This window comes from Emys orbicularis, chromosome 1, assembly GCF_028017835.1.
Source record: "Emys orbicularis isolate rEmyOrb1 chromosome 1, rEmyOrb1.hap1, whole genome shotgun sequence".
NCBI classification, from domain to species: Eukaryota; Metazoa; Chordata; order Testudines; family Emydidae; genus Emys; species Emys orbicularis.
Window position 1 is genome coordinate 94022694 of NC_088683.1, and position 19443 is coordinate 94042136.

Genomic DNA, 19443 nt, shown 5'->3' on the forward strand with positions numbered 1-19443 from the left:
GAGGGGGAAGAGGAACTTTTTTTGTATACTCTGGTTCTAGGAACAGTGGAACTAAGAGAATAGATCCTTTTTGAAAAAGTTAAAATTAAGGTTAAAAAAACCACAGTGTATTCTGTCCTATGTGAATGTCTGTTTACTCAAAGCAGTCTTCAAGTTCTTTACAGGTAATACTATATCATCTGGTAAGCTGTAATATATTAGTTATCATGGGCCACAGAAAGTGACTCCATATAAAACAATGTCTGTTCTAAACCTGGTTTTGACATTTTCCTCTTTTCTCTCACAAAAACTCTTCTTTCAGATTGATATTTTGCAAACTGATGCCGCCCTGCTCCTTCAATCTGACTATATGGGCACAGGGTTGATCTCAGGCATTATGAGGGTGCAGGGCTTAACCCAAACATTTCAGATTGAGGAGAATTTTCTGAAAGTTTGAGATTAATTGACCCAGCTCTTTCCAGTTATGAGTCTTTCAAAATAAAAAAGTTGTGTTTCTCTCACTAACACTTGTTATATAAGATTTTTTTGACCATTTATATCTAAAGTATTTAGTCCTAAAGGCTTCAGACTTAATTTTTATGCCTTTTAAGCCCAATGAAAACTAGTACATAGGCTTAATTTTTCCTCTTTTTAAGAATTCCTAAATTCTTTAGTTTTTTTTTTCTCACTAGTATTACAAACTCTACACAATATTATAAGCTATAATTAGTGGTATGGAGCTTACAAGCAGCCTGCAGATGTCAGCACTGTGTTGGCCTCTGTATACTTTACAAGGTTTGCAAATCAAAACCTATACAGCTTATACATGTCTTTACAGTGTTATGTTTCAAATTTCTGTATAAATTAGTGAAATATTAGACTACTAAAATGAAAACTAAGAAAAGTTTCGGACAACTACTTAATAAAGATAAGGTCATTTCAGTTTTTATTTTATTTAAATTTTTCTGGGAACTTAGAGCTTTTTTAAGCAAAAAAACCAAGTGTAAAGCAGTGCAAAAACCTATTAATTTTCTGGGTAAATATTGGGGTTTATTTTGGTGGATGGAAAGACGCGGGGGGAAAGTATTCAGTAGATTGATGAATGGAATTCAAAGCATTAATGTGGTTTGCTGCAGAACTAAAATAATGCCACCTCTGAGTTTAAGAAAACAATACATCTCCAATCCCCAAATAAAACTTTTCATTTGAATAAATAGTTTACTGTTGTAGACTTAGAACTAGTAGCCTATAAATATTTACATTTAATAATTGGGCCACTCCATTTGCAGTGCATACACTCAACTTGATCCTTTTCTCCTGATTTTGTTTTTTGTTTTTCTCCTGTTTTGTTTTTAAACTTTTTAATATTTCCATGTGTTCTGAAACACATTCTATACAGATTTTTGCTTTCTTTCCATTTTAGTGTGTCAAATATTTAAACTGTTATCTGCTAACAACTTGAAATGTGTATGTGATGGGCGTGAGATTCATCAGTACATTCAGATGTGTGCGCACTTCAGAGCTTGTGTGCGTGCCTGTTTGTTTAGAAAAGTAGAGTGAAAAATCAGAAAAAGAATAATACTTTTTGTAAAACGTTGGAATTTTTTGGTAAAAATCAGTTTAAACTGAAAATGAAGGTGCTTATACCTAGGTTATAAATAATGTGTGTTCAGGAAATTATTTAAATGTTGTTTAAAAAAACACACTAAATCCTTGAAATTGAGGAAATTCACTTTTGCTTCCCTGCAATAATCTTAACTCTGCCCCATTAACATTGACCATACTTCCCTATCAGATACTCAGGCATGCCACAAAAATACTGCATGTTGTCTTGCAAAAAATCCCATATACAACTGATGAACCAGAGGCCCTGCCTCTTATGCTTCCTTTTTCATTATGGGCCAGAGAGCACCTTGTCACACATTTTGCACATTACATACGCCTACCATAAAGTACACTATTTAGGTCTGATCCTGCAAGATGCTGAGTACCTACAACATCCCTTGAAGCCATGGCACTCAACACCTTCCAGGAGGCTTGCAGGATAGGACCATATGGATAGAGGCTCCAAATTAGCAAGATGCTTAAGTACATGGTTAACTTTGAGCACAAGTAATCCTATTGACTTTAACAGGACAACTCACGTTGTTGAAAGTTAAGTACATTCTTAAGGTTCTTGTTAAAATGGGCCAGAGCTTTGACTACATTTACTTCACCTTCCCAGTATTGGTCAGACTCCAATCTCTAGATGACTGGCCAGAGCTCACACTTTAGTATTTACACAGCTGGTCTATAAAATCCTAATATTGCAGACACCCTTGCAATACTGACCTGAAATCACCCAATGTCTGATAGGGTAGGGGAGGATGGTTGCAGGCTATATCGTAGTGAAAATCTACAATGTTGTAATTCATGTATTCCACAAGAAAGTATAGGTAGGGGAAAGATTAAAGGAGTGTTGAGTGTGTGTTAATTCTGTGGAGAAACATGGAACTCTAGATGGGTATTTTAAATCTGATGCCTAACTAAAAATCTAAAGTTTTCTTTACAATACTTTTAGGTCATGAGTTTCTCCAGTTAGTAAACTCTCCCACAAAAAATAGACACTCTGTCCATTCTTGTCATAAAATAACTTAAATCATCATCAGTCTCCAGACCCTCCTATGCCTACAAGAAAATATAAGCATTGCAGCATATCCAGAAGACACACAAATTCTGGCTCTGTTGGATCAAAAAAGGAAGTGAATTCCATAATTGAGGACACCTCATAAAAAGCTCCCTTTCATTTGTAGAAATGGTGCTCCCGCTTAAGTACCTCTTTTCTTTTGTACTGCCAGAGTGGAAGACAAAGGTGCAGTACCTCAGATACCAAACCATTTAAGACTTAAAGCCTTTTTTTTAAAGGCACATTGAACTTCTCCCAGAAACTTATCCGGAAGCAGTGCTGCTCCTGGAAGTATTGATGTTATATGCTGCTACATTATGGCTGGCTCATCATACGGCCATCTGTATTGTGCAGTATCTTTGCAACCCGTACAGGGGGTTGCAAAGAGACTATTCAGAGACTATCCAATTTCTGAATAGTCTCTTTGCAACCCCCTGTAGTGCTCATTATACCAGTCTTGTCTCTAGGTGGTAAAGAAGTGAGTGATTATAGCAAGGTCTGTAACAGAAAAAAAAAATCTCACTCTAACTAGATCCAGATTCTTGGAAAAGACCTGTTTAGCTACAGCTGTTAGTTAAAATTCCAAAAGCAGCTCTGTTAGTCTTTAAGATGCCACCAGACTCCTTGTTCTTTTTGTAGATACAGACTAACACAGCTACCCCCTGATATCTGAATCATACAGTTCCAAAAGTGAATTTGGGGTACAAATGGTGGATGCTCTCATCCAGGGGTACTATACTCATCTTTCAACTGCTGTCCCCAACCCACCATCACTGCTTCAATATTGTTTTAATTAGTACTCATCAAGCTTGCCTTCCTCTGTTCTGTCTTCATAAAGACACTGAGTTTATTCATTTCATTGCACCAGTGGATCTTATGTGATTGAAAAGCTGAGCATACTGAATTCAATGCGATCCATATTTCCTTACTAACTCTGATGGCCTCATGTACATGTTACACAGAAGGGGTGGCAAAACTGTTTCCTGAAAGAGCCAACGTGTAGGATCTCTTAATACAGATGAATAGTTATCTAAAACCTGACTGACTTGGAACTAGGAAATTGGAGAACTTGAAAAATTGCCATTTAATCTGCTTCCACCTTTTTGCTGACCTTTCCAGAAAAATGGAAAGTTTTACATATGTTGATAGTTGGCAAGATTTGATGACGAGCAATAGTTTCTGAAGCAAGAGCTCCATGGCAGGATGTCATTTGTCCTTAAGGAAGTTTTTTCCCATATGGATATATTGATAGCCTCCAATTCAGTATTGCCACACTGGCCTTCACTAGCGAAGGGCTTACATCCAGTTTGCAGTGAGAGAGTTAGCAGATGCTGTGGTGGAGGTGAAGAACTCTTCTTTGTCTCCTGCACTGTTCCTGCATGTGACTGCAAATACTCTACACATTTGCGATCAAATTCAGTCAGGGACTTCCAATGCTTTAGCCATTCTGCTTGTCCTTTACCTTCCTCTGTAAACCATCATGACTTGTAAGGGTGAAGTTAAGAGGACATTTAAAGGTCACTATGTCAATGATGGAGGACAAAAGGTTGTTATGCAGTCCCAACCCTTCGATAGTGGCCTGATGGCAAACAATATACACCTCTACCCTGATATAACGCGACCCGATATAACATGAATTCGGATACAATGCGGTAAAGCAGCGCTCGGGGGGGGGGGGGGGGGAGCTGCGCACTCTGGTGGATCAAAGCAAGTTCGATATAACGCAGTTTCACCTATAACGCGGTAAGATTTTTTTGGCTCCCGAGGACAGCGTTATATCGGGGTAGAGGTGTATTACTTCAGAGCCATCTGGAACCTCAAGTTTCATCAGCCTCTAAAGCATGGATGACCACAACATGCCCTCTGTCCCTATGGGGAAAAATGTGTTCTGACCTCAAATCACAGAAGATAAAAGATCTGTCCTGGTTAACATTTTCTTGCTCCATCTCCAGTCCCATTCCAAATACTTGACTACACTGTATCTGGCTCTGTGAGCTGATCTGCAAACCAATTTTTACAGTGCCCTAGTTGTCATGGCACCTGACATCCATGAAAACTTAAACCTATGCAGAAGTCATTAACTTCAGTGAAGTTGCCAAACATTGTCAGCCTTGAGGCCTCAGCACAGTGAAGAATCTGATCGGTTCAGCAAAGGCCTCTTTGGTGTTTCAGAGTGACCAGTGTACCAATATTAACCCGATTCCAAGACCTGAAAATCAGATGGACACTTATAACTATCTTTAGGTCTGTAGACCTCCTACATCTGAATGTGGCGACAACAAGCACAGCCATACCTGCTGCCTGAGTTCCCTGTGTCGAGTGCTGCACAGTATACTTGGCTGAAGTCTGGTGCACCAACAACTACAATGACATGTAGCCAGGTTTTGCTTATGTCTGCAAAGTTTGGTGTAAGAACCTTTAAATCTGAATTATAGTCTCATGTCCAAAACTTTGTTTGTGATCGCTTTAGTGTTCTAATATATTAACTAAGTATAATTTGTAATTTTCCTTCTAGTCTAATCTTCTGTCTCTCAATTGGAAAATTTTCAGATTTATTTTTATCACTCCATCTCACACTGGACATATTTCAGATCTTATGTCAATATTTTCATATCACTTACTACTGCAGATCACCAGATTGAGGTAAAGTTTTGTGTACACCTGCATTGGGGCAACTCTGTCCAATGTGCTGACAAATGTTCCCTTTTAAACCCAAGGTTTTAACTCTTAAGTGGTTATAATTTACCTCGTCCTAATTTCAACAATGCTCTAGATACGATGTGCAGTGCTTTCTGAGGCTGCAAGACAGGAACTTTCTAATGTTGATTAATTACATTTGTCAAAACATAATTCATTATTCCCCTCATAATCAAATCTTCCAACTCCAGTTTGAATAAAGAATTGGAATCTGCTAGCATGGAAAGCAGACCTGCATAATAACTTACATGGCCACTAACTCTTAGTGCAGAGGTTCTCAAACTGGGGGTCAGGACCCCTCAGGGGGTTGCAAGGTTATTACATGGGGGGGCTCGTAACCTGTCAGCCTCCACCCCAAACCCCGCTTTGCCTCCAGCATTTATAATGGTGTTAAATGTATAAAAAAGTGTTTTTAATTTATAAAGGGTGTCGCACTCAGAGGCTTGCTATGTGAAAGAGGTCACCAGTACAAAAGTTTGAGAACCACTGTCTTAGTGGCTTATTTCACTTAACAACATGATTGTCACAAAGTCCTGTGTAGCAATTTTAGGGAAAACTGCAGTCCTCTTGCTCAGCTCAACAATTAAATAAAATCCTAAAGAAAAAAAAAACTTAGATTAACAAGATGAAGTGTATGTAAAGAACTAAAAACTTATTTTTTTAACTAACCAAGAACATTTAGGGTTCTTTACTTCTCCACAAACATTTTAAAATGTTAAATTTAAACATACTTTTCACTGATGTGAGCTATTGGAGACTGTTCTCTTAATGTGAATAATTTATAATGCCAGTAATTTCTGAACCTCTGGCAATACATTAGGTATCTTGTTAAAGTGAAATTGTCTTTGACAATTGGAGTCAAATATCAGGTGACTCTCAAATTTCCCCCTGCTGTTAATACTGGGCTTATTTTTTTTAAAAATGCTTTAAACTCATTTTTATTATTTTATTTTGGTTGTAAAATCACTGTTAAACCAGAGCAGTGACCTTTCCAGTCTCTGACAATATTCAAGTCTCTCCATGCATACTGACAGTTTCATGCATGAGGTCACATTTTAGCAGGATGGCCACTGCCAACAAGTGTCTTAGAAATTACAAATTATTGTTTCTTCTCAGATACTTTTCATAGTTTATTGATTAAATATTTCTCATTGTTATCTTAGATTGTTGATTTAAGGAAAATTCTACTCATTTTGTTTTTTAAAATGTTAGGTGATATAGTCAAATAAATAAAGATGTTGGTAACCTATTTTTGTTGAGTCTTAAGTATTTTCACATGGGAGAAAAAATCAGACACATCTTTGCAGAATCTCATTTTGCATAATAACATGGTGTTTTGGGTAACGCTTTGTTCCTTCTCTCAGTATGAACCGATTGGGTTATGTTTATCTTGCTTTGTCTTGCCTCCTTACAAACACATAGGTAGCTGATTTCATTAGAACTTTATGTTTTATTATAGCTGAATTTCAAATTAGAAACTGAATTTAACTGCTAGCTGAGTGTACCCTTATGGTCACACTTTAAAAGAATTCTCTGCTCCTTGCAGGTTTTTTCTGCATAACATATAATGGGCAGTGGCTCAATCCATTTCATTTTATACCTCATTCCTTTTGCCTCTTTCCCCTTCCCACCGCATCCCTTTTAATACTACTTTAGATGAAAGATAAACTATTTAAGGGGCTGGAGTTTTTTTGTTTTAATTTTATTTTTATTTCTTTTTTATTTCTCAGTCTTAAGACATGTATTTAGACTGCTGGTTTGTCTTTGCTCATCACCAAAATCTTTTGAGGGAGAGGGAGATTTTATCCAGACTTTTTATTTAACCTGTCCAGTTCTAAACAACGCTTCTTTGTAAGAAAGCTTAGATTGCAGCAATTTAAAGGATGATTAAGACTAAGTCATTTATCTCCTAGTGTGGGCCAACAACTGTCACGTCAGATTATCTATTACCCAGTTAGCTGAAAACAGCGTTGCAGTGACTTGGACCTTTTAAATTGTTTATCTAAATACCGGATGTCTATTACTTCAATCATTTTCATGAACTTTGGTTAGTGAGCATGTTTTAAACTAGTGTGGGAGATGATGGTTCTCAGGTGATACAGCACAAATAGGATCTGACTTAATGTTAGTCATTTTTCTGCTTTATTTCTTCTGACACCTGCATGCTGTCATCATTCCAAATGCCACGTTGTTTTTGTAGCAATACTGAAATAACATGCAGCAATACTAAAATAATCTTATGTGAAGTTCCATAAAGAAACATGGTTCACTTTCCAATATTTTACAATTGAAAAAATCATACACACTCCACTTATAGTAATATTTCTCCTACAGATTAAGCTATACCTCTTCTCCCACTCCACCCCCAAATAATCATTTGTGTCTATTTTCAGAGGATGGACCTTGGAGAATGTCTGAAGGTGCATGACCTGGCATTAAGAGCAGATTATGAAATTGCATCCAAAGAACAAGACTTTTTCTTTGAGCTTGATGTATGTATTTTGCCTTAAAATACACTATTCTCTCTACAAACTGGTTATGCACATACAATAGATGTAACATGCTAAGTATATAGAGAAAACATAAACCTTCTCCACAAAGCTATAGATTTGGAGGGTGGGGCTCTTGCATGATTATCTAGATACTACAATAATGGGGGCATATAAATAGCTAAGCATCTAGTCTGTGGCTAGAGCTGAGTATTGTGTCTGTGGCTAGGCAGATAAGTCTCCATATCTGTTATCCCCATAATTCTGGATGTCATCCGACTGTTGCCATCAACTCCTGTCTCAAAACTGATTGTGGTTCGTTACAATACAAATTACTCATGAGGGAATTCTGCACCAAAAAAAAAAAATACAAATTATGTGCACAATATTTGAAAATTCTGCATATTTTATTTGTCAAAATAACACAATATAATCATGCCAGTTCCAATTATTTTGGTAATTTATTTTAAAATACCTGTCTACAAGTATGTCTGTAACAATACAGACAAAGAAAAAGATTCAGGAAATGGTTTTTTTTACAAATAAGTTCCTTACTAGCCATATAGTAGAACCTCAGAGTTATAAACACCAGAGTTATGAACTGACCGGTCATCCATACATCTCATTTGGAACTGGAAGTACACAGTAAGGCAGCAGAAGAGGTACCCCCTCCCAACCTCCCGCCCAAAAGGCAAACAGGATAGTATTGTGTTAAATGTAAACTACTAAAAAAAGGGGGCGGGGGGGGTTAAAAAAAAAAAAGATTTGACAAGGTAAGAAAACTGTTCTGTGCTTGTTTCATTTAAATTAAGACGGTAAAAGAAGCATTTTTCTTCTGCATAGTATAGTTTCAAAGCTGTATTAAGTCAGCGTTCAGTTGTAAACTTTTGAAAGAACAGCCATAACGTTATATTCAGAGTTACAAGCATTTCAGAGTTGCAAGCAACCTCCATTCCTGAGAGAACTCTGAGGTTCTACTGTATTAATATAGAACTTTGAGTAGTAATTCATTTAAACTAAACTACAGAAATGTGTTTCCCGCACCCATCAGAAGCAGTGCAAAGGCTTGAGGGAGTCGTGGGTAATGGAGGAACTGAGGGAGAGGGACATAATTGCTGGGAAGGAGCCTGGGAATGAACCTGGAAGGTTGTTGGATGTGGGTGGGAGAAGTATGGAACAGTTGTTTTTTTGGGGGGGGGATGCGGGGGAGAGTGATAGGGAGTTGGGGAGCCTCCCCCTGGCTGACCCCTAGCCTCTCCCATTCAGTCAGGCACATCTGTCCCTGTGTGTCCCTTCACCCCCACTCTGATTCAGCCCCCACCCCCGTTTGTCTCCCCCCTCCCTCCAGTGTCCCTTCTGAATCCCAGTCTGTGACCTGCCCCGTGTGCTTCCGCTCTGTCTTTCCCTTCCCCCATATATGCCTCCTCACCTGGCTCTGCTAGCAGAGTGTTGTGAGGAACACAGCCTTTGCTCTCTCTTTGCTCGGCTGTTAGGCTAGTGAGTGGCTGCCCTCTGTTTTGGCACCACAGCAGCCCCTGGCAGGCAAAAGGCATAACTGTAGCACCTCCTTGGCAGAATGTATTTTCTGCAGAGAGAAAAAAAAATGTGTGTGTGTGTGTGGGGGGGGGGGGCATGAATTCCTTCAGGAGTAACAAATGTATGTTTTGAAGAGAGGCTTTAGGATGCTATCCTTATCCACAGAATTAAAAGTATATTTCTGTTATGCATCTGGGTTAACAGATTATATACCATGGTGGTCATCTGTGCTTTGAATAGTCACATTGTGAGCTCCTAAGGCCTTATATTCACTAGGAATAAAGATATATTTTTAACCCATGTTAAACTAATCCATGTTAATTAACTCTCATTTAGAATCCCAATGATGAAACATTTTTAGTTTTAACCCATATTGTCTGGTTGAGGTAAACTGTAGGCTGCTCTCTAAGGATTTGAACACTGGTTAAAAATGGTCTTTTTCTTAGTGGAGAGAACCTAAAAGGAGTTTTAGGTAATTCCCACAAATTCTCAAATATGTCTTTGTCCAGATTTTTTGTCTAGGTGGCTTTGCTTGTTCTTTCTGGCAGTGATAATCTTTTGATGTTTTAGGCAATGGATCACCTGCAGTCATTCATTGCCGACTGTGACAGAAGAACTGAAGTGGCTAAGAAAAGACTAGCAGAAACCCAAGAAGAGATCAGTGCTGAAGTTGCAGCTAAAGTAAGCATTTAAAACTGGTTTCTGACGTGCTGCAAAGCCCTGTTGGACTGCTTAAGGGAATACTTATAATTGGGCTGATTTTCCTCTATCAGAAAGTAACCATTTCTTATTTAGCACAAGTGCACCTGAGGTGAATTCAAATGAGACTACCCATTAGTGAAATTCAAACCATTTTCATAAGGAAGGAAGTTTAGGCTTTGACAGGCCACGCAAACTGAGGATTTTTGTTTGAGAGAGAGATTCCCTCTCCTCCCCGAATCTGTCCCTAAAATCATTGTTTCCCAAACTTTTTACTAAGGCGACCCACCCAACAGCATTTTTTTATTTTTTTTTGCAACCCACCATTACATATATGCACCCTCAACCCTGGCACCACAACCCTAATCCTGGCCTGGTGCATGTTGGAGTTTAGAGCGGTGGTTCCCAAACTTTTAAGGGTCACACTCCCTTTCTCCCTCCCCCTCCTCCCCAGCCCAGTATGACAGGGGTAAGAGGGTAGAGCCTGGGGGGTCATAGCTGGGGGCGGGGCGGGGGTTGGGGCCGGAAACAGAGCTGCGGCCAGGGGCTGAGGCTGGGGGTGGGAGTGGAGCCGCAGCTGGGCTGCCATGGGGGCCCGGAGCTGGATCTGTGGCCGGGTGCGGCTTTGCTCTTGGCCCTACCCCCAGCCTCAGTCCCAGGCTGGGAATGGAGCTGCGGCTGGGGGCTGCAGTAGGGGCTGGCAGCCAGGCACGCAGCTGGGTATGGAGCCGTGCCAAGGCTGGGGACAGGGCCACGCATGGCCTGTGCCCACTGCGCCTCCCTGAATGTTCCTCCGCACCCTCCTAGGGGACGCACCACACAATTTGGGGACCTCTGGTTTAGCGAGCGAGCCTGAACCATGCTAACCCCACAGCAGCAACTCTTGTCCTGCGGGCCTGGGCCTGGCTCTCTATTCCAGCTGGGCCTGGCTCGCCAAATGTGAGTGGCCCTGCAGTACTGTTGCAACTCCCAAAGTGGGGAGCCAGGGCAGGAGCTGCCACTGCAGGGTGAGTGCAGGGCAGGCTTGCTCTTCAAGCCCTCTGCTCCCCCATCCTGGTGCCTCCCCTTTGGGCCATGAGAAGTGTATATTTGCCTAGGCAAAATATCCTAGAGGATGTTGTGAAGGCCAAGACTATAACATGGTTCAAAAAAGAACTAGAAAATTTTTTGGAGGATAGGTCCATCAATGGCTATTGGCAGGGATGATGTTCCTCTGGGGCACCAGGCATTGGCCGCTGTCGGAAGACAGGATACTGAGCTAGATGGACCTTTGGTCTGACCCAGTATGGCCATTCTTATGTTCTTAGGCCGGGGCCCGGTGATCTAGCCATGGATATGATGACTTCTTTAATACCTTCCTGCAACCCACTCTTGGGTTGGGACTCATTGTTTGGGAAACATTGCCTAAAAGGAGAAGGAAAAAGAGGGAGACGACTGGTCATCCACTTCTCCTTCAGGAATCTTCAGTCTCTGTGGTGGAGCATGCCATGAAAAAGTGATAACTCCATCTTTTGCCCCAACTCTCAACTGCTGAGATAGCTTAGGGGTTCATGCTGTCTCATCTAGTTTTTGTGAGCTCATATATGTGTTTGGAGGAATGGTTATATAAAATATTAATTTTACAAACCTATTTATTGCATAGAGAGCAATGACCTCACAATTTTTGTATTGTTCAGGATTTCTAAACAAATTTATGGTCTCGAAGGGAGCATAACCAGAGACAAAGCAAGTAGAGTGCAGATAGCCCTTTCAACAGCCGTGGGAGTCTTGCACCATAACAGTTACCATCATGAAAATCCCAGAGGCAGCTGTAGAAATGTCATAACCTGAAAATTTAATAACTTGTGAATATGCACGGTGGACTTCCTACTTTGGAGTATATGTGTTGGAGAATACAGGTTGGGTGGGGCCTACACTACTTGTTCATATACAAATACCTCTGATCCACATGTGTTTCCATTGACTTTGCCTTAAAGAGTTTATTTCATATAAGCAATAACTTCTGGATATTAATCCCAACAAGCACAATCTAGCTTCTCTGAGAAAAATCCAAACCTAAAACACATGAAAACCTGCCTGTATTGAGCTCCCACTTGTTTTTCCAAGGCTGAACGAGTTCATGAATTGAATGAAGAAATTGGGAAGCTATTGGCCAAAGTAGAACAGCTGGGAGCTGACGGAAATGTGGAGGAGTCCCAGAAAGTAATGGATGAAGTGGAGAAAGCCAGGGCAAAGAAGAGAGAAGCAGAGGTAATTTTGTTGTCTTTACATCTGTGAATTCATTGACACTTCATTCCAGATGGTACTTAGGAGATGAGACCATATTTCTTAAACCATATTTCTCTGAATAATTTGGTTTAGAATGCTCAGCATGTATTGAAAGGTTTTAAATTGTTTGTATTATTTTTATTACCAAAATGGAAATGGCTGAGAATGTCTTTGACTTGAACTTCTATGTAAAAGGGATTTTTCTTCCGAAAGTTTGTATTTTGGCACCTAAATTTTTTGAATGCCCAAAAATAACTTAAATTTCATCAGCAGCTATGTACTAGACAATTTCTTATCAATCAGCAGCACTTCCTTAATTTTGATTCAGGGTGTGAGGCAATCCGTTGTAAACAGGGTGGATTTGATTTAAATCACTAGTCAGGAAGACTAGATTTAATCATGGATTTCTACATAAAAGTGCATTCTTGTTGGTTTTTATAATATTAATACGTATTCTTCACAACTCAGAAATAGATGTAGGTTTCATTTTTAGAAGGTACACACTATACATTTTTAAAGTGATTTATTTTGAAAACTTTTCAGATTAGTTTTACAGCTATATCAGAAAATGAATGATTGTTTGGTATTTCATTTACCAAAGGTAATTGAAGCAGATATTTATGAAGTCACTGGGAGGTGAACTATCTCCAATTCAACAGGTTAATCATTAATATTTGGAGGATTTTCTTGCCATGCTGTATTAGGAGGAGAACATCACCAGACAGACATTTAAATTGTTTTATTTAACTAAAACAACAACGTTGTATATTCTGGATGTTTTTCTTCAACAGCAAACATACAATATTTTAACAAAACGAGCATATAAATTTTTGAATGTAAACATTCAAGTTTTTTAAAATCAGGTTTGTTTTTGTTAAAATTTTTTAACTAAAATAGTTTAATTTTTTTTAAAAAAAATATTTAATCGACTATGTCAGCCAGGTCAACATGAGAAACTTAAAATATTGGCTTCTGCAGCTAACGAAGTCATCTTCACCTTCATTTTCCTGTTTGTTCATAATCTGGAAAAGAAATACAAGCTTTCCTACTTTTTCAGGTCTCAAAACGATTTCTCAATTTGGAATGAATTAGTCCAAAGGAAGAAAATATTCTTTCTACACCGGCAGAAGAAGCTACTGCTGTTAAAAGTGAGATTATCACTTCAACAGTCTCTGAATCCAAGTGCTTAAGTGACTTCCACTAGTTCACTGGTGTGACTTTCTTTAAAAAAATCATCAGCAAACATATTTCTTGAATGGTTCACCCTTAGCTCTGAAGTTTATCATAGTTGGCATTATGGAGGGATGATTGCTGGATGTCCATGTCATAGCCAGCTCCTCTTCTTCAGCAGTTAAGGTTTGACCCTGGTACTGAGTATTGAGAATATTTGCAAGAAAATGAGCTGGAGAAAGTGCTTGTCCCATTTGTTTTTTTTAATGCTTGTAATTTAACTCTGTCGTTGCATATTTCTCTTTTTAAGATCTCACTCAGTTCCTTCCAAATTTCAATAGCATCAGCAATAAAACCGCTATTTCCCTGCATTTTGTTCAAGGCTACAGAAATAGGCTTCAGGGTACTCAGCATGTGTTCAACATTTGTCTTAAGCCCAATGTTAAGAACTTTGGCTGTGACAGTGCCATCTATTTTTTCACGATTTTGTTCACAAACTGTCATCAGATTGGGCCAGTTCTTGATATATTGCTCAAACAGTCCACTACTGAGTTCCATTGCATGTCTTGTGGGAGAGTTAGCTTGGTTCCTCTCACTTTTTTCAGAGCAGCTGCTGCAAAGTGGTTATTACGAAAGTATTTTGCAGTTTCAACAACATTAGCCTTTATTACTGGAACACTGAAGTCTTTGGCTAGGAGGTGCATCAAATGAGCACTGCAACCGTATGTTATTAGCTTGGGACTCTCTTCTAAATTTCTTCTCATCTTGGATACATTTGCAGCATTGTCTGTGTCCAGGCTGCGTACTAGACAGTTGAATTTTTTTCCACAGTTTTATAGCTCTTACTGCTACTTCTTGTAAGTATTCTGTGTGCATTTCCTGATGTATCAATTGTTCCTGTAAGGAAGACATTCCCTTCTTCTGTTGTCACACAAGCACATACAACAGGATCATTGTGGACATTGCTCCACCCATCAAGACTCAAGTTAACAATTTTACCCTCTAGACCTTTTGCACACTGCTCGATTTCTCTTTCATACTTTATCCAGCAATTTGCCTGCGACATCTGCTCTGTTGGGTGGACTGTATCCTGGTCTTAATGACTGAACTATGTTAATGAAGTGTGGGTTCTCAATCATACGGAAAGGAGAGTTTGTTGCATAAACAAACGGGGCAATTTTTTCATCAATTACCTCTTTTTGTAATCTTCTGGTTCTTATCACAAATTTATCTATGGTTGTTTCTGGATGATGGAGACTTTTTTTTCTTTTTCCTTTCATCATCTTCAGCGCAGCTTCCTCCTGAGAAGGAACACTTCTCATGATGTTGTTTCATTCGGGCAACCAGGCCTTGCATTTCTTTGTTGCAGTGTTTGCATTTTGCACACATGCCTGTCTTACCCACAGGTAGAAGAACTTCATTAAAATATCCCCAAACTGGGTCTCTTTTATGGCCTGCTGCCATTATAGGTTTTCCTTTCTAGGAGAGAATGGTATGGTAGATCTCAAATCAATGAAGGCTACACTCAGAAAGACCTCAGGACTTCTGGAATATGTTGCTCAAACAGTTTCACTTTTGTTTCTACTACCTGTCCCTCCCTTCTCACGTTTATCTCCAGACTTCTTCGCCTTGTCCAAATCTATTCTGCCCCCAACAATCTTCTATTCATTGAACTTTTTGAAACTTTGCACTTTTAGAGAGAGGTAAGGGATTGACACAAATTTGCAGAGGGACAATAGGGTTGAGGTCTGTTATTTCTCACCTCTATATGTTATTGATTTATTTATTTAAAAATATTTTTGCTGTTAACAAGCATGTTATCTCTGGAGACACAAATCCACAGTTTGAGAACTGCAAAATTAAGCATCTCTGATGGTATCTTCTAGACTGAGCACTGAGTCCCACTGGGTAGATAGAAAGATTAACCTAAATAATCTATACAGAAGCCCCTGGAACCCCATAAGATTGGGTCCCTAATCCATAAACTATTGGAACTCATTTACAAAACTTTTCTTAAACATTACATGAATATATTGTCTCCTACTATAGAATTAGAATTTATAATCCCTATTCCATGATGAGAGATCTTTGAGCTATAATGTATCTTAATTAAAACTATCTTTAGATAGGTTTTTTTCCTCAAAAAGCATTTTATCAAAAAAATCCGATTTAAATAAAAAAGAATGGGATTTTAAAAAAATTTAAATCATTGATTTTTATCCACCCTCATTGTAAAGTTAACTTTGCTACAGAGTTAGATGGCCTAAATATATCCAATATTTTCACCAGTATTCTGTTATTGTTCAGTCCATTGGGGTCTCCGTTGGTATTCCCACTTTCTTTTTTTTTAAGGTAGTCCTGCACTATTTCAAGTGTATTTATTTCCACAGATAAGGCTTTTACTTAAATTGAGCTATGTTGGTCTGTTTCGTTTCTATGGACAGTGTATTTGGTTCTACAGTTGTTAAGACCAGTCGGTGTCATGGCTAGTGCTGGTAAGAAGACTAGTTTTCAGCCTTATGCATCATGAGTTGCACTGAGCAAGACTTTTTCAAAGGTGTTTAACTCTGACAAGACAAACCAGTTTTCACTAGAGCTCTCAAAAGACTCTCTTCACTGAGAGCTATTTCCATGTCATATTTCTGCTTTCTATCTGAGTCTTTTTGATGCTTGAGCAGCTTAAAATAACTGCAAATATTTGGTTTTTTACAGAGGATTAAGTGTGGCTTTGTTCCTTCTCCCAGCTGTCCTCAGATACAGAAATGGCCAAACAAATTTTCCTCAATTTAAAAATAACTCTTCAGTAGAGATCAAGACTGGAAAGAAGATTTTTCAGGATAGCATTTTAAATAGATTCACTGTGGAAGCCACTGTGCAATCTTCATAGATATGGTGCTCACTGCTAATATTTACTAGCTATGTTGAACTCTCAAAAATTGTCAGACTCCTCCAAAGTAACCTACTGTGGAGTAGAGATTAAAGAACAGGTCCGTTTTCTTTTGTTTTTATTTGGAAAGCAAAATGAATTGTTCATGGCCCTATTTTTTGTAGTTAGTGTCCAAATAATGTTATATTTAAAAATAATGAAACTTCTTTGTATTTTAATGGAGACATTTGATTTATACCTCACATGGATAAAATTAGTAGTAAAACAGGTCTAATATAGTACCCTGAATTACTCTGACTCTTAATTGGCAGGTATAACCCTTTATGTATGTTGCTTCTGGTAAGACGTTCTTGTGTTCATATTTTCATGTATTGAAGAGTAAGAAGCTCTCAATGTATCTTCCCCCCAGGAAGTGTACAGGAATTCAATGCCTGCCTCCAGCTTTCAGCAGCAGAAGCTCCGTGTCTGTGAAGTGTGTTCTGCCTACCTTGGTCTTCATGATAACGACAGGCGACTTGCTGACCACTTTGGAGGAAAACTGCACTTAGGGTTTATTGAAATAAGGGAGAAACTTGAGGAGCTCAGGGTAAATCAGTCTTATTTATTTTTTCTTTCTCTTTTACTGACAACTTAATCATATGCAAGAAGATCTTAGTGGAAACTTTTTATTGTATGTGAATTTATTTGTTCATCTTGTAAATTTAAAACTTTTGAGGCAGGCCCACACTAAAAATTGGTTGAATGGTAAGTTAAAGATAATGACAGGACAGTGTAATGATCTCTTGGCATGGTGAGTTCATTTGAACAACCTGCATTTTAATATAGCCAAATGCAGATCATACATCTCTGAACAAAGAACGTAGGTCACACTTACAGAAGAAGGAAGTGTATTCTGGAATGCACTGACACTGAAAAGGACTTGATGGTCATGTTGGATAATGAACTGAACATGAGTTCTCAGTATGATACTATTGCTAAGAGGGGTAACGCGATTCTTGGATGTACAAGCAGGGGGAATATTGAGTAGGAATAGAGGTAGTATTTCTTCACTATTCAATGTGAACAGGACCATTACTGGAATGTGGTGTCCATGCTTCAAAAAGGATGTTGAAAAATTGGACATGATCCAGAAAAGATTTACAAGAATGACTAATGGTCTGGAAACCCTACCTTACAGTGAGAAATGAAAGACGCTCTGTCTATATAACGTATCCAAGAAAAGGTTAATAGGTGACTTGAGCACCCTGTAAAAGTAGCTACATGGGGAGGGAGATCTTGGTAGTAGAGGGCTCTTCAATTTAGCAGACAAAGGCGTAACAAGATCCAGTGCCTTCAAGTTGAAGCTAGATAAATTCAAACTAGAAATATGATGCAAATTTTTAACAGTAGCTTAACCATTGAAATAACTTATCTCGGTATGTGGTGATTCGTCTTCGAGTGATTGCTCATGTGTATTCCACAGTAGGTGTGCGTGCTTGACACGTGCACCGATGCTGGAAGTTTTTCCCCTAGCAGTACCCATAGGGGAGCGCCCCAGCGACCCCTGGAGTGGCGCCTCCATGGTGCGGTATAAGGGGCGCTGCACACTCTTTCCACCCTCAGTTCCTTCTTGCCACCAGTGAAGGTGATTCGGAACTGCTCTGCTCCAGCTTTGTTGTAGCTTGTCCCCAAAACTGCTTGTTCATTCAGTGTATGGTACCTGTAGTTAGTAAGTTTTTAGTTTAGTTTAGCTAAGCTAGAGCACCCAGGCCGGGGCCCCGGGTTTTAAGTCATGCAACACTTGTAGGCGATCTATGCCACTGAGTGATCCGCAGACAGACTGTCTGAGCTGTTTGGGGGAAACTCGGCCATCGCTGCAAGATTTGCAAGTTGTTTAAGCCTCGGACCAAGAGAGAAAGGGACATTAGGCTCCGGGCTATTTTGATGGAGTTGGCGCTGACCCCGGCTCTGGTGTGCCGCTCTGAGTCGGCACCGGGCACTGCAGTGTCGGTTAGCGGCGACCCTTCGGCGCCATCAACTAGTCGGTACCGCTCCCCGTCCACGGGGCACACCAAGAAGGCTAGAAAGAGGCCGCCTTCGCCGCGGCACCAGAGTAAACCTGGGACAGAGGTTAGACCCATGTTGGGCAGTCCTCGATCCCCACTGGCCTCTAGGCCTCTGACTCAAGTCGAGCGGAGTAGCCTAGCCCATTCGGAGCAGGCATCCCCGGATGTCCGGGTGCCCTCCACACCGGAGGCCCTTCAGGCGACCCGGGATGTTATGTCCATGCCAGTACCAGGAGCACCGCCGATGTCGGCCCCACGCTCCAGAGGCAAGCTGTCGCTGGGATCTCCACAGTCACACTGGCTTGGTACTGGTTTCGGTAGAGGGAACGTTCCCGACGCCGTTCGCCGCCCAGCTACCGTTCAGGGCAAAGTCCACGTGGATCGCCCTTGACGCCCACCAGGCTGTCTGCTTGGGTTCCGTCTGACCGAGACTCTCGGCACCATTTCGCTTCGAGGAGCGAACACCGACAGGACCGAGGCAGACGACGCCAAAGGTCCTCATCTTGGCGGGGCTATCGCAGCCAGTCACAGCACGAATGTCAATATCATTTCGGTTTGGTGTCCTGCTACAGGACCCCGCCACGGCACCGCTTCCGCAGCCCCGGGCGTCGATCGCCGGCATCTTGCTGTCGTGGGTCCGCCCACCGGAGCCAATCGCGGAGCAGCCGTTACCAACGGTACCGGTCCTCCACGTCAGGATTGCGGTCCCGTGCTTGGCATCACTCCCGGCGCCCCGTTCCTCCCGATCCAGGGACAGCGGCAGGTAGTATGTCAGCCCGGCCTCCCTTCATAGTTGTCCATCGATGGGCCAGGCCAGTCAGGCCGAACAGTCGGTTCCGCTGGTGCGACAGCAGGTGCAGTGGCACCGGGCCCTGTGGCTGGCCCAATGGTACCAGTGGGCACCATGGCCCCCGATGCAGCCCCAATGGGGGCTCGCTTGGTGGCTGGAGCCTCACAAGGACCATCGGCCTCCCTCTCCAGACCTCTGAGGAAGGAGTCAGTGGGACG

The 19443-nt window shown here is 40.6% G+C and overlaps 1 protein-coding gene across 1 annotated transcript in view; it reads left to right on the plus strand.

Moving 5' to 3' along the window:
* LUC7L2 (LUC7 like 2, pre-mRNA splicing factor) overlaps positions 1–19443 on the plus strand; it is a 58320-nt gene that overhangs the window by 17584 nt on the left and 21293 nt on the right. Inside the window, exons 3-6 of the mRNA XM_065400924.1 lie at positions 7735–7833; positions 9937–10047; positions 12172–12315; positions 16800–16976. Coding sequence (XP_065256996.1) covers positions 7735–7833; positions 9937–10047; positions 12172–12315; positions 16800–16976 — 531 coding nt within the window. The remainder of the gene's footprint in view (positions 1–7734; positions 7834–9936; positions 10048–12171; positions 12316–16799; positions 16977–19443) is intronic.